Source organism: Cajanus cajan, chromosome 5 (genome assembly GCF_000230855.2).
Source record: "Cajanus cajan strain Asha chromosome 5, NIPB_CcT2T_4, whole genome shotgun sequence".
Lineage (NCBI taxonomy): Eukaryota > Viridiplantae > Streptophyta > Magnoliopsida > Fabales > Fabaceae > Cajanus > Cajanus cajan.
In genome coordinates, this window is record NC_138521.1 from 48,365,580 (window position 1) to 48,383,848 (window position 18,269).

General features: G+C 33.1%; 2 protein-coding genes across 3 annotated transcripts; one reads left to right on the forward strand and one right to left on the reverse strand.

Moving 5' to 3' along the window:
- Positions 1 to 5,376: 5,376 nt before the first annotated feature.
- Positions 5,377 to 17,785, reverse strand: LOC109816162 (triacylglycerol lipase OBL1). Its single transcript, XM_020381054.3, has 5 exons — positions 16,839 to 17,785; positions 14,355 to 14,545; positions 14,042 to 14,075; positions 13,004 to 13,620; positions 5,377 to 5,834 (listed from the first exon to the last, which is right to left on the reverse strand). Exons 1-5 carry the CDS (start codon positions 17,158 to 17,160, stop codon positions 5,580 to 5,582), a joined length of 1,419 nt encoding a protein of 472 aa, XP_020236643.1. The 5' UTR covers positions 17,161 to 17,785; the 3' UTR covers positions 5,377 to 5,579.
- LOC145958330 (uncharacterized) lies at positions 8,439 to 11,621 on the forward strand. Of its 2 annotated transcripts, XM_083075285.1 has the most exons (5): positions 8,457 to 10,179; positions 10,306 to 10,729; positions 10,802 to 11,064; positions 11,138 to 11,477; positions 11,556 to 11,621. In XM_083075285.1, exons 1-4 carry the CDS (start codon positions 10,058 to 10,060, stop codon positions 11,232 to 11,234), a joined length of 906 nt encoding a protein of 301 aa, XP_082931411.1. In that variant the 5' UTR covers positions 8,457 to 10,057; the 3' UTR covers positions 11,235 to 11,477; positions 11,556 to 11,621. The 2 variants fall into 2 exon arrangements, with proteins under 2 accessions (XP_082931410.1, XP_082931411.1); XM_083075284.1 differs by lacking the exons at positions 10,802 to 11,064; positions 11,138 to 11,477; positions 11,556 to 11,621 and having other exon boundaries at positions 8,439 to 10,179; positions 10,306 to 10,369.
- Positions 17,786 to 18,269: the final 484 nt, after the last annotated feature.

Genomic DNA, 18,269 nt, shown 5'->3' on the forward strand with positions numbered 1-18,269 from the left:
CCCGGGTCCCGGCTCTGATACCAAATGTAACAGCCCAGCAACCCGCATGTGGATATTGTCCGCTTTGGCCGCAGCCCTCACGATTTTGCTTCTGGCAATGGCACGCATGCCACCCCAAAACGCGTCCACACAAGGAAGGTATCCACACCCATATATATGGCATGCTTCGTTCTCCTTCCTAACCGATGTGGGACTTCACACCAAGGGTGCTATTTGTGAAGTTAACTTTCAATACGCTAGCTAGTTCAAAGCACCGAAGAATGACTTTCAGAGTTTTAAAATTATCAAAGTTATCTTCACCTATGAATATGGTGTCGTCATCATATTATAGAATATCCACTAGTACCTTAGGTGTTAGAGAATAGATTTTCATGTGTTGCCTCCCTAACCAGCCTCGTCAACCCTTCTGCTACCAAGACTAACAGTAACAATGCTAGGGGATCTCCTTGTCTAATCCCCTTTTGCATTTGGAACTCCTTGGTTAGGCTTCCATTAACAAATACCGACATGGATGGCGAAGACAAACATTCCTTAATCCATCTAATCCATCAATTTTTTGAAATATGTACAATAAGAAGGACCATGACACCGAGTCATACACCTTTTCAAAATCAACTTTGAAGAATATGCATGAATTCCTCATCTGTCTCACCTTGTCAAAAGTCTCATTCAATATGAAAACACTTTGTAGTAGCCCCCTATCTTCCATGAAAGCTATATGCCTCTCATCCACCAGCAAAGGTAGCACCACCTTCAATCTCCTAGCAAGCGTTTTGTCCAATATTTTATACATACACCCAACCAGAGATATCGGTCAATGCTCATTCAGTTGTAGGGGATTATCAACTTTTGAAATTAGTGATATGAATGAGGATTTTGTGCCTTTAGGAAGCGTTATATTATCATAAAATTGTTATACAAAAGATACAATGTCATTTTTCAGTACATCCCAAAAGTCTGTCATAAACTTGAGATTCATCCCATCTGACCCTAGGCATTTATCACTATTACAATCTCACACCGCAGCCTTTATTTCATCCTCATCAAATCTTCTAGACAACTTTTGCCTCTGCTCGTGATTCAATTGTTGGAAGCATACTCCATCAAGCACAGGCCTCATTCCAGCTATTCTGAAAACCTTTCCTAGAAGAGCGGCTTAATATGCTCTTTGACAATCACTAGCTCTTCTACCCAAAGATTATTTATTGCTAGGCCATTCAATGAATTCCTCTTATGATTCGCATTGACAACATAGTGAAAGAATTTTGAATTTAAGTCTCCCACTTGAAGCCACCGAACCCAAGACTTTTGAGCTAGTTGTGACTCCTCTATAATAGCCATTTCCCAAAATGATTGTTGAAGTTGCAATTTACGATCCCTCTCGACCTCTAGTAACTCCACTACAAAAAAATGTCAATTTAGCCACCGAAATTATCGACCGATTTTTTTCCGTCGCTAATAGCGACATAATTAGCGACCGAATCTGATTTGGTTGCAAATTTTATTTAGCGACCAATTTAGCGACCGAGTTTTTAGTGGCAAATAATCGGTCGCTAAATCGGTCACTAAAATTATAATTGTTGATTAAAATAGCGACGGAACGGTTTCGGTCGCTAAAAAAAATAAAAATATTATTATTTATAATAATTTTAGCGACCAAATTAAAATCGGTCGCTAAAATTATTATAAATAATAATATTTTTATTTTGTTTGATCAGTTTTTAATACATCACAATGCGTTTTCTTACTTTTTTCTCTATCAAATAGAATACGTGACTGTTTTAACGGAGTTTTTTTTATTCGCACATTTATTTTAAAGTTTCATGTTGAAATATAAATTCCAACACAAATTAACATATTTTATAACTAATATCTGATTTTAAACTTGATATGAAAATATTATGATATAACTTGATAAGATTTTAAATTAGTATTTTATTAATGATTGATAATTAAAAAATAAAATAAGGATAAATACATTTTTTGAATTTTATATCTTAGATTTAAGATGAATAAATATATTAAGTTAATTAATAATTTATTTAAAATGTTAAAATTTAATTTATAAAAATAATATTTTAAAAGAAAAGTGTTATAATAACACAGGTGTAACTTTTACTAAGTATTACATCGCTCAATAACTTTATACTAAATGTGAATTTTATAATTCAACTGTTAGATTGAAAGTTTTTTACTCTTAGATCATATATACAAAATTTTACATGAATTCAAGATGATTTGATACTTCATTCTTGTAAAATAAAATTGACGTAACATATACATTTCAAAATATATTAAAATATGAGCACTTTGATTATCTTCAAGTTGTTGTTCAATTTTAACAAAACTTGAAATAAACATATAAAGTGATATGAACTTTCAATTTAACGGTTGGATTTACAAAATTCAGATTTAATATAAAGTTATTGAACAATGTAATAGTTAGTAAAAGTTATATCAGTGTTATTATAACCCTTCTCATTTTAAAATATAAAAATTATTATTTTAAATTTTAAATTTATAATAATAAATAATTTAAATTGTATCATTATATTAATTTTAAATAGAAATAAGTAGATTATTAATTATAAAAGTAAGTATATATAAATAAAGATTAATTAAATATAATATAATAATTATTGTTAGTAATATAATTATTAAATATATTATTATATTTTTATAACGGTTTGGATACACCGAAATGAGAGGGATCCAAAGATAGTGTAAGTATGAGATTGTATATTTGAGGATGACTTAAATGAATTAATTTGTACTACCTATACTGACAATATACATATGTCTTTCTGTAGCTTATCTTATAAGAACTCCACAGTTAAGCGTGCTTGACTTGGAGTAATATAGGGATGGGTGACCTTTTGGGAAGTTTCCCAAAAATTGTGTAATTAAGGACAAAACATGTTGAAAAGTGAAGTATTGTGAAATAAAATCCTTGAGAGGCAAAATATGAGTATTTCGTAGTGACCGAATTTGTAACGTCTATAAAATTTAATAAAATAAAAAATAAATCTTTAGCGAACGATTTAGCGACCGATTTATTCGGTCACTATTTGGTCCCCATACACTTCAGCGACCAAAATCATTGCAACCATTTTGCGACCGAAATTTTCGGTCGCTAAACCAAAATTTTCGGTCGCTAAATAGCGAACAAAAATTTTTGGTCGCTATATAGCTTTGCAACTAGGATTTTTGCGACTACTTAAATTCGGTCGCTAAGGCAAATAGCGACCGATTTTAGCAATTTAGCGACCAATTTTGGTGGTCGCTGAATCCAATTTTTTTTGTAGTCCCTACTTTCCTCAATTCAATCAAGCATATTCAGCTCATCCATCACCCTTTGAGTCGTGTTTGTCAACCCAGTTGATGACTCACTCACCCAAGCCTTCACTTTACACTTCAGGTGTTTTAGTTTTTCTTTTAGAATGAAAGCAGTCTAGCCAGGCACAACCAGGTTAGACCACTCTATAATCACCATTTTTCTGAAATCCCCACACTATAACCATGAATTAAATAGTCAGAATGGTTTCGAGCCCCTGTTAACCACCTTATTCCTCATTGAGATCGGGCAATGGTCGAAAATACCCCGATTTAGCACCATTTGGCTGGCACCTAGCAACCTCATAGACTAGCTCCTGGACACCATTATATGGTTTATTCTACTCTTCATCACACCATTGGGCCTAAACCATGTGAATTTTCTTCCTGCTAGTGACACATCCTCCACCTCCATTTGCTCTATGAAATTGTTAAAAACTTCAATATCCGCTACAACATACAAACCAGACGCAAGGTCCACCCTCTCCTCCAATGATCTAATGCTATTGAAATCCCCTACCACACACCATAAAGAAATTGGACTATTTTCTTTACATAGAATAAGCTCGTCCCAGAGATGTTTTTTTGAGGCTCCCGTCTGAAGGTGCGCACACATTCACCAATATCACAACATCACCAGAAATCCCGAGCCCGAAAGCTGAAACATGAATCTTACTCGATCCCAAATGCATAGCAACCCACCCGCCGCATTTATCATCGATGACCAAGCATAATTGCAATCACCATTACCCTATAACTTCTCCAGTAGCTCATTAGGCATATTCTCCTTTTTTAGTCTCCTGTAAACACAATAGATCAATCCCATATTTCACAACCAACCTCCTTATGACACCATGTTTCACCTCCCTACCGATCGAGGCCCCTAACAGGAGATGATTTTCATGGGTCACAAAGGCGTATCCCTTCATGCATGTGTTTGGTACTGCATTAATTATCAATTTCTGTTTCAAATCTCTATACTCTCAAGAATCCTGAATTGTTCAACTATGCTGTGTTCATCACCACTGAAAGTAATCCCCTGTTGTTTACCCCTCATCCACTGTTTCGATGTTTCAGATAACTCGTAATTCACCCAAAAAAATGCGATTGCGGTTGAGGACATTCGAGTCATATATTGAGTTGCTCAAAGAGTATAGATTATGGCTTACCTGACGTGGAGTTGATTGATGTCTATACGATCGTGACAGTTGTACCGCGCCTAGGGATCCCTTTGTAGGCGCATCTCTCACGGTACCGCCGTTGCCGTCGTCTAATATTCGCACGCCATTTGCCCCATAATACATGTTTCTATATTGTCGCAAGAATAAGATCGTTCACTAAATTTTATTATTGTATTTCTTTTTCTTCACCACTGACTAGAGGGCCAGAAGAAGGAGCTTCTACAACATAATAATCATAACAAACTTTCATATCTTCCAACATTATATTGTTTTTTTCCCCAGTGCAAAAATAGAATAGTTGATATTAAAATTAATTAGAGTAATAATTATTAGCATGCAAAATTAACTCATCTCATATATGACCGCATCCCTATAAATATTCCATATATTGTCACTTCATTTACCGAACTACATTCGGCCCACTCTATTACACAATATGTAATAATCACTTGGTTGTTTTTGTCTTTATAATTAGTCTTAAATGAGAGACAAAAAGGTCTAGCTAATTTACTAGACTAATTTGGCGTTGTTATTGTATCTAACGAAAAAAAAAAGAGTAAAATTTTCACATATTGGCTATGTAACTAGAAAATGGAAGGTTCATTGTTTTTTGTTGTAGTGTTTGGAAGGAAGCTATTCCTTTAGCTAGTTGATGACATTATTTTTACTTAATTTTTAACACATTGTTCTATAGTCCTTGGAGCAATAAAAATGTGTACATTAAATTTTACTATTGTAATAGGGTTGTGCTTATATAGATTAACAAGTTATGCATGTTGAAGAGGTGAATTATTCATTTCAACATTAGGAGTTTCATTATTGAAAATAACATTTTTCTTATGTAGCCACAAAGATCAAACAATTAGAAACCAAATAAAGTACCATGTATTTGTAAGTTTCTTTCCATAGAAGTCACAAGTATGTTGCAAAAAATGACTCTTGGTTTCCACGGGCAGCTAGTTGAATAGAAAATCATTACCTAATCAACTAATTACGGTAACATATAGTCTTTTTGATTCGTAATTCTGGTTTGACTTTTAAAACATCGGTGCATCTTCATGTGGATCACTCAACTTTGAAGTGTTTTTCAATCGATCCTAAAAGAGTGGAATTGATGTAATCTTGAGGACCATGAGCAGGCAGCCCAGGAATTATTAAGCCGATAGTTCTGAAAGCAAAGAGAAACCATCCTTCTTTGTAGTAAGGACCACTTTGGTAGACAATAACAAAGCTTCTTATTAGTTCTAAAAGTGCGTTCAACATCATAGGTATCACGCACCAAGGTGAGAAATAGTTTTTATTTGGTTGCTCTTCAAGAACCTGCATTGAAATACAAAATATAAACAGATACTCTCAGTACCTATATCTAAAATAAATATTAAGGATGTCATACGGGTAAATCTAATTAATTCATTAAAAAAAATGAGTTGGGTTGAATTTGTTTTAAGATTAGGTTGAAAATTTCAACCTAACCCCAATCCATGATAAGTTATGATTTAAGTTGAGTTATGTTGACTCATTAAATAACATATCAAATAAACAAAATATAAATAATTTAAATATAATTTCATAAGTATAAGAATATCTTACTAAATTGTTTTAGCAATTTTTAGAAATCATCATTATAAATTAATTAATTAACTATAGAGTAAAAAAACTACACTAGAGCAAAAAAGGGTATTTACGTCACCCAATTTACGTCAGAAACAGTAAACACCGACGTTGTAAAAATGCGGTGGCAGTTTCGTAATTAAGTGGAGACTAATTTACGTCGGACCCCCCCTAGTCCGACGTAAATGTGGGAATTAACGTCGCAGTCTCATAGTGCGACGTAAATTTACGTCGGACTAGAGGGGGTCCGACGTAAATTTACGTCGGAACCCCTATAATCCGACGTAAATTTATGTCGGAACAACGAAACCCGACGTAAATTTACGTCGAAACAACGAAACCCGACGTAAAAAATGGCCCTATATTCCCCACCTTTGTATTTTCCATTCCCGCGCTCACAATTTACAAACAACCCCTCTCATTTTCTCTGAATTTCTGAGTCTCCCACTGCGTTTATTGCTACATTCAACGTATCCAAGTCTCTAAGTGTCTGCACGTTGGTCGTTTGAGGTTAGTTTGTTGTCCCCGTAATTATTTTGTTTTTTTTTTGCTATTTGTTCCGCTGGAACGGCCCGTTCTCCTTGCAGAACGGCCCGTTCTCCTTGCAGAACGGGCCGTTCTCCTTGCAGGACAGGTTGTTCTGCAAGAAGTACGGGCCGTTCTGCAAAGAGAACGGCCCGTTCTGCTAGAAATTTGTTGTTGTAATTTTTTGATCTGGAACGGCCCGTTCTAGTTTCAGTACGGGCCGTTCCAGATGCATTAAAGAAGAGACTTTTTTAGGCATTGACCTTTAGTTTACCATCGATTTTTTAGGGTTGTAGTTTAGGTTAGAAAATTTATGAATAACTGAGTCAATAGTTAATTTGTGTTAATATATAGATAATGACTCGAAGTTGGATGAATGCAAGTCGCATTAGTCAAAAGTACAAAAATGGAGTTGAAGAGTTCTTACAATTTGCAAGAGAAAATGGGAAACCCATCAAAGGGGCATATTATTGTCCATGTGTTCGATGTTTGAATCAGATACGTCAAGAAGTTGGAGAAATACGTGATCACCTGTTTATATATGGTATTGTGAAGAGTTATACAGTATGGACATGGCACGGAGAAATATTAGACATTCCAACAGTGTCAACAACTGAAAATTTTGAAGGGATGGGCGATAACTTAAAAGAGATGATACGTGATGTTGGTGAAGAAAATTTTGAAAGAGCACATGTGTATGATACCTTAAAGTCTGATTTTGAGCAACCATTGTACCCAGGATGCAGTATGTTTACAAGATTATCAACAACTTTAAAATTGTTTAGTTTAAAAGCAAGAAATGGCTGGACTGATAAAAGTTTCACAGAATTGTTAGAGTTATTGAAGGAGATGCTTCCAGAAGATAACACGTTACCTAATCGCAACTATGAGGCAAAAAAGATACTATGTCCAATGGGTTTGGAGTATAAGAAGATACACGCGTGCCCTAATGATTGCATATTGTATACAAATGATTTTGCTACACTGAAAGTGTGTCCCACATGTGGATTGTCGCGGTTCAAAAAGAAAACTGATGAAAGTAATGGTGAGGAAGAAATAGAGGGTCCCCCTGCTAAGGTCTTATGGTATTTGCCAATAATACCTAGGTTTAAAAGATTGTTTGCCATTAAAGAGGATGCAAAAAACCTCACATGGCATGAAAATGGTAGAAAATGTGACAACTTTCTTCGACATCCAGCTGATTCTCCGCAATGGAAGAGGATTGATGAAAAATTTCCAGAATTTGGTGCAGAGTCAAGAAACTTGAGAATTGGTTTAGCTACAGATGGCATGAATCCTTATGGGAACTTAAGTAGTAAACACAGTTCATGGCCAGTTTTGTTGGTCATTTATAATTTGCCTCCTTGGCTATGCATGAAGAGAAAATATATTATGTTGTCTATGATGATATCAGGTCCCCGACAACCAGGAAATGACATAGATGTGTATCTTAGTCCATTGATTGATGACTTGAAAATGTTATGGGACACAGGAGTGGAGGTGTTTGATTCATATCGTGAAGGAAAATTTACTATGCGTGCAATGTTATTTTGCACAATAAATGATTTTCCAGCATATGGTAACTTGAGTGGGTATAGTGTGAAGGGTCATTATGCATGTCCTATATGTGAAGAAAACACAAGTTATACCCAATTAAAACATGGGCAAAAGACTGCGTACACTAGGCATCGTAAGTTTCTTGTTCGTAGTCATCCATACCGTAGATTGAAGAAAGCATTCAATGGAAGTCAAGAGGATGAAATTGCCTCCACACCACGCAATGGTGAAGAAGTATATCAACGGGTGAAGAACATTAACATTGTGTTCGGAAAGACGCAAAAGAAGTCAACTGAGAGAAATATCTGGAAGAAACGATCAATATTCTTTAATCTTCCTTACTGGTGCAAGTTAGATGTTAGACACTGCATAGATGTGATGCATGTGGAGAAAAATGTTTGTGATAGTGTAATTGGGACATTGCTAAACATCAAAGGAAAGACTAAAGATGGAGTGAAAGCACGACAAGATTTGGTGGACATGGGTATACGTTCTGAGTTGCATCCTCAGTCTATTGGAAGACGCACTTACTTGCCTCCAGCTTGTCATACTCTATCAAAGAAAGAAAGAAAAAGCTTTTGTGAGTGCTTAAGCAGTGTGAAAGTTCCACAAGGGTACTCCTCAAATGTGAAGAGTCTGGTGTCTATGCAAGATTTGAAGTTGATTGGTTTAAAGTCTCACGATTGTCATGTGTTAATGCAACAACTTTTGCCTGTGGCTATTCGTAACATTTTACCATCTTCTGTTAGAGTTGCTATTACTCGATTGTGTTTATTCTTCAATGCCATTTGCAACAAAGTAATTGACCCTGTAAAGTTAGATGAGTTAGAAAATGAAGCAATCACAATCTTGTGTCAATTGGAAATGTATTTTCCACCTTCATTTTTTGATATCATGGTGCATTTGATAGTTCATTTGGTTAGGGAAATTCGATTGTGTGGCCCGGTTTATCTTAGATGGATGTATCCTGTTGAGATACATGAAGATCTTAAAAGGATATGTCAAGAATCAATACCGCCCAGAAGCCTCTATTGTGGAGAGGTACATTGCAGAAGAAGCCATTGAGTTTTGTTCAGGGTATATGTCAAAATCAGAACCAATAGGAATTCCCAAGACTCGACATGATGGGAAACAATTTGGTAAGGGTACTCGAAGTTTAAAGATTAGAACTGTGAGTCGAACAGAAGTTGACCAAGCCCATTTGTACATATTGAACAACACTGATGAAGTAATTCCTTACATATCTAAACACATAGATGAAATCAAGATAGCACACCCCCGGATGAATGAGAAATGGGTATTGAATGAACATAACAAGAGTTTCTTAGCTTGGTTTAAGAAAAAGGTTTATGGTGAGGTTAATGCTTCTGATACACTTTTGAGACTCGCGCGTGGGCCTAACAACGATGTCATTACATTTGGTGGGTATGACATTAACAAATATTGTTTCTATACAAAGACAGAAGATGACAAAAGTAGAGTACAAAATAGTGGGGTTACAATTCAGGCTGAGGCTGTGCACTTTGCTAGTTCAAAAGATAAAAATCTCATTACAGCATCCATGAGTTATTTCGGAGTCATAGAAGACATATGGGAAATTGATTATGTTACGTTTAGAGTGCCTGTGTTCAAGTGTAAATGGGTTGATGGCAATACGGGTGTGCGGACAGATGATTTAGGATTTACTTTGGTTGATTTGAATAAGGTCGGCTATAAGGATGAACCTTTTATTATGGCATATCAAGCAAGACAGGTTTTTTATGTCAGGGATCCATGTCATGAGAAATGGTCAGTGGTCCTCGAAGGAAGAACCATGCATGGAACTCACGAAGATGAGTCTCTAGATATGCATGAGACACCGTCTTTTTCAAGCAGATCATTTGGTCCTATTGCGGACAATGAAGTGGACGAAATACATGCTATTCGAAGTGATCATGATGAAGGAATATGGGAAAACATTCCAACCTAATAGGTTTCTGTTTATGTATTATTTATTTTTTTATTAGTTATTTTGTTGCTATATTATTATTATCTTTTTTACTTTATTTGTCTATTCAGTTAATTCATTATTTTAATAATGACAGTTTAATTTTTTCAGGATTATGGAGGATTCTGGGTCTGGCAGTGGAAGGAGGGAAGGTAGATCTGTCACCCGATTGTCTGGGTTGACAGCTGGGCGCATTGCCAAGGATTATGGTGTTCGAGTCAGCACTAAAGGGAGTTGTGCTGCTCCAGATCCCTCACCGGATCAGACTCACACTGATGTACCAAACCAGTGTGAGTTATATGTTGAGGATGACCCCCCACGGTTAGTGGCTATTGGCCGAGTATTTGAGGGTGGCTCAACCATCCATAGTGTCCCTCTACAGCCAGACTGGACACGGGTTGTGGTTGACCAAGTTCAAGATGCTGCTGCTCCAGTGCCTTTGCCCAATACAGAGGTTCAACTAGTGGGGCAGGCAACCGGCACATTCTTAGCTTGGCCAAAACGTTTGGTCATGCCGCTTTCAGCACGGGCAAAGGTAATTATATTATTGCTCTTTTAGATTCTTATAATTCTATTATTGTTTAACTAATTTTGATTATTTCTTTAGGATTTTATCAATCGTGGTAAGGAGGTCATGAGAGAACCTCATGTTCATGATGCCAATATCGCAGAAGCTGAGGATGATCCCATATCTAAGCTTCTAATCAAATTACCACGAATAAAGAAGCATCCAATTCAATTGCAGTGGGACATTAGAGTTTTTGGAGTTGATAGCTCTGATGTTCCACTATACATATCTCTGCCTGATGCATTAGAGATTGTTGGGGGAAACTGCATGTTAAATATATCTGTCATACAGTTGTGGGCCATGTAAGTCATATTTTCTTTTATGAGTCTAAATTTACAATAATTACATTTAACTTATAATAATTATTTGTGTTAGGTACATGGACAAATTGAGTGTGGAGCAAGCACAAGCAGAAGTATATGGATTTATTGAGCCTCAATCCATCCAAAAATCAGGAAACACTCAGGTCTAGATCCAACAATATATGCAAACATGGATGAGTGACTCAAGAAGACATATATACATGGCTCCATACATTGATGGGTTAGTTTTTTAATTGGTTTTTTAATCATGGTAATTTTTTAACTGATTTGTTTGTCATACAATGTAGGTCCCATTGGCAGTTAATGGTAATCATTCCTAAGGAATATACCGTGGTGTGGTTTTGTTCACTTCATCGAAAACCAAGCCATGAAATTAAAAGCCAATTACATGGGTAACTAAAATTTTTTCATTATGTTTTAAAACTAATTATATATATCGGCTAACATTTGTTTTTATTTCAATTAATTAGAATCGTGTCTGGAGCTAATATATTAAGTGGAAGAGCCAGATCATCAAAGTCATTGCATTTCATATATCCTAAGGTTAGCAAATAAATTCATACAATCAATAATATTTAAATTTATTGACTTTGGAATTAATAGTTATTTGTTTCTCATTTTAGTGTAATAAGCAACAAGACTCGTTTGAATGTGGCTATTACATCATGTATTGGATGAAAGCCATAGTTTCTGCGGGTATTATTGATTTTTGGGCGCAGGTAATTCATATCAAAATTTATTTAACTATATTTACCTTTAGAATAATTAACATTGCATATTAATGACACTTAAATTACCCTTTCAGGTCTTTCAAGATCCATCTCCATTGCCCGAAGATGAGTTGCTCAAGATAAGAGAACAATGGGCAAATTTTTTTCTAAGTTTAGTTAGTTAGATATTATGTTTATAGTTTGATAGTTAGTTAGATATTATGTTTATAGTTTGATAGTTAGTTAGTTTAGTTAGTTAGATAGCATTGACAAACATGTTTTATAGCTTTTTTAGGATAATAGGATTTAGATTGTCATAATTTATGTTTTTTAAGATTTATATATTATTTTCTTTTTGACATTCAATTTTGAAATACAATTTGAATTTCTATTCTGGACTGCCTGGTTTAGAGTTGGTATTCTGGATTATATTTATATGCAGGTGTTGGGTATATCAATTTACAAACGTTTTTAAAAAAAAAACTCCCACAATTTACGTCGGACATGGCTTTGTCCGACGTAAATTTACGTCGGTCCTCGCAATGACCGACGTAAATTTACGTCGGACAAAGCCATCTCCGACGTAAAATTGTGGCATGATTTTGCCCCATTTTACGTCGGTTTGGAGAAATCCCCGACGTAAATTTACGTCGCCTTTTAGAGGCGACGTAAATTTACGACTCCCGTATTAACGTCGGACCCTTTTCCGACGTAAAAGGGTCAAAATACACGACGTAAAAGACCCTTTCTGTACTAGTGATAACATGAAATTAATAATATTTAATTTACAAAAAATTATGTCCAATAAAACAATATTAATTTAACTAAATGTTTTTTCATAAATATAAAAGTACACTAAATCAATAAGTTAACCTAACTTACCTCATGATTAATTAGATTAACAAGTAAAGCATGTTGAAGAGGTGAATTATTCATTTCAACCTAACCCATTTCATTGGATTAAGTAGATTGATCCATAAAATTTAAGTCACTTTAACATCTTTATTATATATGTGTTTTTTATCCTTTATATATTCAATAAACAACATTATAAGTAAAAATTATTGTAATATTTTGTGATTCTTTTAATTGTTTAAGAAAAATAGGTGGAGAAGTTAGTGGAATATATATATAGAAAATTTAAAAAAAAAAAAAAATTATTTTGCGTATACTTTCTAATTAATTACGATGAGCATCGTATAGCTTACCTCGAGTTCATATCGCCTGTTAAAGAAAAGACATGTCCCAAAGTGCTTGAACATCATTTCCTTATCATCGTAGGGCAACCTCGGAACAAGGTCGTTGCAGTAAACAAACCTGCAATACCTAACACAATGTTCCTTCAATTTTTGTCTCATATACTTTGCATATGCTTCATCTCCAACTCGTGGTTGCCCAAACGTGTAAATCCCTTCCAGCCTCTCCAACAACAACGTCTCATCGTGCAAACACAAGATCGTCCCAAACAGAATCGCCAGTGCTCCACCCAAACTATGCCCCGTTACTATAAACTTAGCTTTATCATTTTCTCTCAAACCCTTTTTAAGAATGTCCCTAATAACGTAGTACGCTAAGGGTGGAAGATTCTTGTCTCGCTCTTCAATTTCCTTAGGCCATCCAACGTTCTTCTGAAGCCCTAGGGCTTTCATGAATCCACCGTGAAGTCTTCCAACGCCGGGAATCTCGTACCACGAGATGTCGACATCGGTGCACCATGCATCAGCATCAAAGGGTTCGGTTCCTCTGAAGGCTACAACATAAGTGTGGCGATCCTTGTGCTTATCCAAAGCAATGAAGACTTGAGTTGTAGTCTTTCCTTGGTATTCTGCTAAGTCCAAGTCAAACATGTGCGTGTGTATATTTTAAAGATATATTGGAGAAAGAAATGCCAATTCACTTTTCACATTATTATAAAGAGTAATTAAAATTTACAAAACCACGTGACTTAATTTTAATAAATTTATTAAATAGTGTTTCTTATCTTTTCTATATAAAAATATATATAATTAAATCATTAAGACTAATATCGGTTAATTTTAATTAAAAGGACCGATCCTAATGAATGAATAAAAATAAGACCAACGTAGATTCAAAAGTTTACATAAATTTCAATAGATAAATAAATAATATTACTATATATATATATATAAGCACGTAGAGAGTCTTTTCAAACTACGGATAGTTCTCTCAATATTTAATTTGTAATTGTATAGGAACATATATAGATATGCTTTTTTAGGTCTTACCATTTAAGCAGTTGAAGAACCCCACAAATTCCATCTGTAGAACTCATCAGAAAACAAATATAATGAGAGATACATCAAAGTAAACTTGATTAAACAGAAAAGATAAAAGGATCAAAACAGAACAATTACGATAGTGATATGTTAACGTAAGTTGTTATAGTTTGCTTTAAGTAATTTTATATTCAAAAAGTATTTATTAAGTCAGAAATTTGAAAGTAAAATAAATATTTGTTTTAATAAAAATCTTTCGCTATTAATAATTTTAAAAACAAAATTGGTCTGGTATTAACAAAATCATTAATTAATTTCATACATTCCAGTAATCCTCCACGGTAGTTTTAAGGAAAGCTTCGTTCTCGTAGGATGCTTTGGAAGCCATCATAGAAAGTGCAGGATAGTACTTGTAATCTTCTCGCTGGACGGGGTCCATCTTTACTCGCACGTCCAAATTTCCAACAAAAGACAAATATTTTTCTGATTTAGGATCCGGTAACACCAATTTACCTGTTTATATAATTATATAAGAAGTGAATCATCTTGAAATGCATTCATATTACTGGTAAATGAGATAATCATCACTACAGCAAATTTTGTTTTTAATCAATTATTAGTGATAATAAGTCCATTGTCAATATTTCACTATTTAATAAAACATTTTTCAGAAAAGGTCGGTGAAAACACAGTGTATTCCCTATATAATTCCAATGCTTAAAACATTTTTTCCATTAAATAAAATTTACTATTAATGATAATTATTTAATGACAATAAATTAATTATTTTTATTTTATTATTTAATAAAGATATTAATGACTAATAAATAATAATTATTAAAAATATATTTATAAGAATAATTGTTGAAAATGTTCTAATAAAAAATAAAGTAATTTTTAATTCATTTTATTAAGAAAAAATTCAATCCTATGTCAACTACAGATAAAATAATTAAAGGATATATAAGTGGAGAACAACTTTTATCTTATAAACTGATTTTATAAATTTGAGTTAGATTCATAATTCACTTTTAAGATGGTATTAGATCATTCATTATTTATTCACGTACCAAGTTCAATAGTGTTAGATTTGAGAGTGTAATGAAAAAAATCTAAGTCCAATATCGACTAAAAATAAGTTAATTAAAGAATATATAAGTAAAGAAAAATTATCATCTTATAAGTCTCACATCTATTAGAGATAAGATAATTAAAAAAATATATAAACTAGGAATCCTTTCTTAAATTTTTAATGACAACAATAAAAAATATTAAATGTCAATAAAAATAAATATCACAAAAACTTATATATTTTTTTCAACCATTATAAAGATTTTTATCAACATATCAATAAATTTTATCAACACTACACATAATAACTAATATGAAAATATTGATATAATATTTTGTAGTTATTTTTAATGTGACTAAAAATTTATTTTATTGTAATGTTCATTTTAAACCAAGTCAGCAAGTTTTATTGATTTAGAAAGATATTTGATTGATTGATCAATATGGGGTACTTTTAAAAACTATTTACTTAAATGAAGTTATTTTGAAATTATTTACACCTTTGGGATATTTTTAAATAAAATATTTTGTTTTTTTTATTATTTTTTATTTTTTATGCTATTTTTTATAAATAAATTGTGCCGTTATAAATATTTTATTTTTTTCTAATTTATTATATTATACACTACAAAATTTTAAATTAATTTTATTTGTTAAAAAAATACTATATATTTAAAATTTCAGTAATTAATTTATAATAAATTATTTAAAATGTGGCGTTGTGGGCCATAGGGACACTATGTCGCTATAGGCTATAACGACATCTTGATTTTTTAATTTTATTTTATTTAATTTTATTTCCTATCAATTTTTATGAAATTTTAATTTTATACTTCTGTAAAATTTTAATTTTTATGAAATTTCAATTTATTACATGTATATTATAAATATTTTTAGTTTTATTTATTTTTTTATGTTATTTTTGTTAAAAAAAATTGTATACTCAATTTTTCAGTGAGTTATATTATAAAAAATTATTTAATTGGTGGCGTTGTAAGCTATAATGATTTCATTAAAGCTATTTTGTGTCGTCATAGATTGTAGCGACATTAATAATATGAAGTTCATGACTTCTTACGATTTAAAAAAGTACACGTGTCACTGTGTCGCTATAACCCATAGCAACACCATAATAAAATGTCCTAAAGGTGTAAATAGTTTCAAAACAACCTCATTTACGTAAATAATTTTTAAAAGTACCTCAAATTGGTCAATCAATCTATTTTACCATTGTCACTCCATATAAATTTTGAGGGAATAATTGCTTTCATGAGCTAAAACGACTTCATGAATTTTATTGGATTTTCTCACAAAACCGAAAATCATGGGTCTATTTTTTTTTTCCCTCTCAAATAACTACCAAATCACTTCATTTATATTTTATTTTTTTACTTTTAAACATATAAAAAATCGTGAAAATAACAAAAAGTTGTAAATACCAAAGCAAGATTAATTAATATGTATGTCTTCAAAGGGATATATCTCAACAATCGATCGAGGGTCAAATTAATCATGAATTGGAAGTATTAATTTTTTTTTATACGAAAATAGGCATATCATATTCCAGTTATATGTAGGATTATTATGTGGTGCAGAATTCTTCCTCTCCCACTATGTATTAGAAATATTAATTTGTTCCTAAACACAAGCAAGTAGCAAAACATACACCAACTAATTGCTTAACGAAAACTTGAGCACGAAAAAACATATTAACACTGAGGGAAGAAGAGGTAACCTCTGAGAAAGTTAAAGACAAGGCTGAATACACCACCGTTGAGGGCAACCAGGTTGATCAAAAACTCAACACATGTCCCAAAGAGTGATAGTGGCTTGGCCACAAGCTGCAAAAGCTTCTGGGCCAAAATAGACAAAAATATAAGCCACCGGTGACCCAAACTTTCGTCCAAACTATCCTCTGCATGGCTATCCACAAACTTTCTTTGTGACAAGTTTCGGTAAATTAAGACTCGAAGGAGATCAAAGAAACCCGCATCTTCGGGCTTCAGCAACATGTAGCTGTTCGCGAAGCTCTTGTTGCAATTGCAATTGCTTGCCATGGCTATTACGAAGTAACAAGGAGCAAGAATATTATACGTGAATTGAAGGAGATAATAGTGCTTTTCTGTGAGCTATGTTCATTTGTCACAAACTCTATCTTTTAGATTTAAATAGAACTATAATAGCCGAGGGAACGTTCGAAGAAAAACTAATAATGAAACGTGAATCATGGCTGTTTAAAACTTCAACGTGAATATATTATAAGATGCTAAAAACAATTAATATCGTTGAAAATTGCAAAGTAATAGTACCATTATAATCATTCAGAACTTTACCTCTGCCCTTTTTCCACTCCAAAAGGAGTAGTAGATTCATCGAAAGGACCAATGGATCAATTACAGGAGGTGAAATTATTGCCTGGTAGGTGACATGGAATTTTTAACATTACTTTTATTTACTTAGTATTCTTTTAATAGTTAATGGGTCAAAAGAAAAGATACAACTTACCACTATCTTGTAAATTTCATTTAAATTTTTTATTCTCTGCAAGCATAATTAACTCTGATAATCTACATTATTTTAGTAGTTAAATTACTTGATCACTATTTCTTTAATATATATGTAAGACTGAGCTTAACTATTAACTTAAAGAAATTTATTCCACGCACTCATGTTGCACGTTGGAATATTTTATGTTTGCTTCTAGACAACACTCAATTATCTCATATACGTTTAGTTTATATAAATATGATAGGATCAAAGAGTAGCGTTTGGTTCAAGTCAATATCCTATTAATGTAAATAAGAAGTTTGGCAACGGTTTAACAGGATAATCTCGTGCGCATAACGTCGCACTTGCGCGTTCTACTGTTTCTTAACATTACGGGTCTTTTACGCTTTGATGAAATTATTGATTTTCGACAAAAGTGGGTTGGTAGAGTTTGCAAAGGACCAATTCAATACATATCAATGACGGAATATACTCGATACGAATGCATGGAGGGTATAGACAAACGTAGACATGTCACTCGTCATTGCATATTTGCATGTGAAAAATGAGTTTACCGTGGATTTTGGGCTTCCGTGATAAGTTTATACATTTTGGGCTTGCCTTAATTGACCAAAGCTTTTTCAGAAAACAACTGTTTGTTGTGTATTTTGCTTGATAT

What these genes read in the sequence shown, in the direction of transcription:
- LOC145958330 (XM_083075284.1), top strand. Translation starts at nt 9,187, where the DNA reads ATGAAGATCTTAAAAGGATATGTCAAGAATCAATACCGCCCAGAAGCC.
- LOC109816162 (XM_020381054.3), bottom strand. Translation starts at nt 17,160, where the DNA reads ATGGCAAGCAATTGCAATTGCAACAAGAGCTTCGCGAACAGCTACATG. An exon ending in TGTCTTTAACTTTCTCAGAG is followed by an intron (nt 14,546 to 16,838) that starts GTTACCTCTTCT and finishes TTATATAAACAG; the next exon opens with GTAAATTGGTGTTACCGGAT. An exon ending in GTTCTTCAACTGCTTAAATG is followed by an intron (nt 13,621 to 14,041) that starts GTAAGACCTAAA and finishes TGGACTTAGCAG; the next exon opens with AATACCAAGGAAAGACTACA.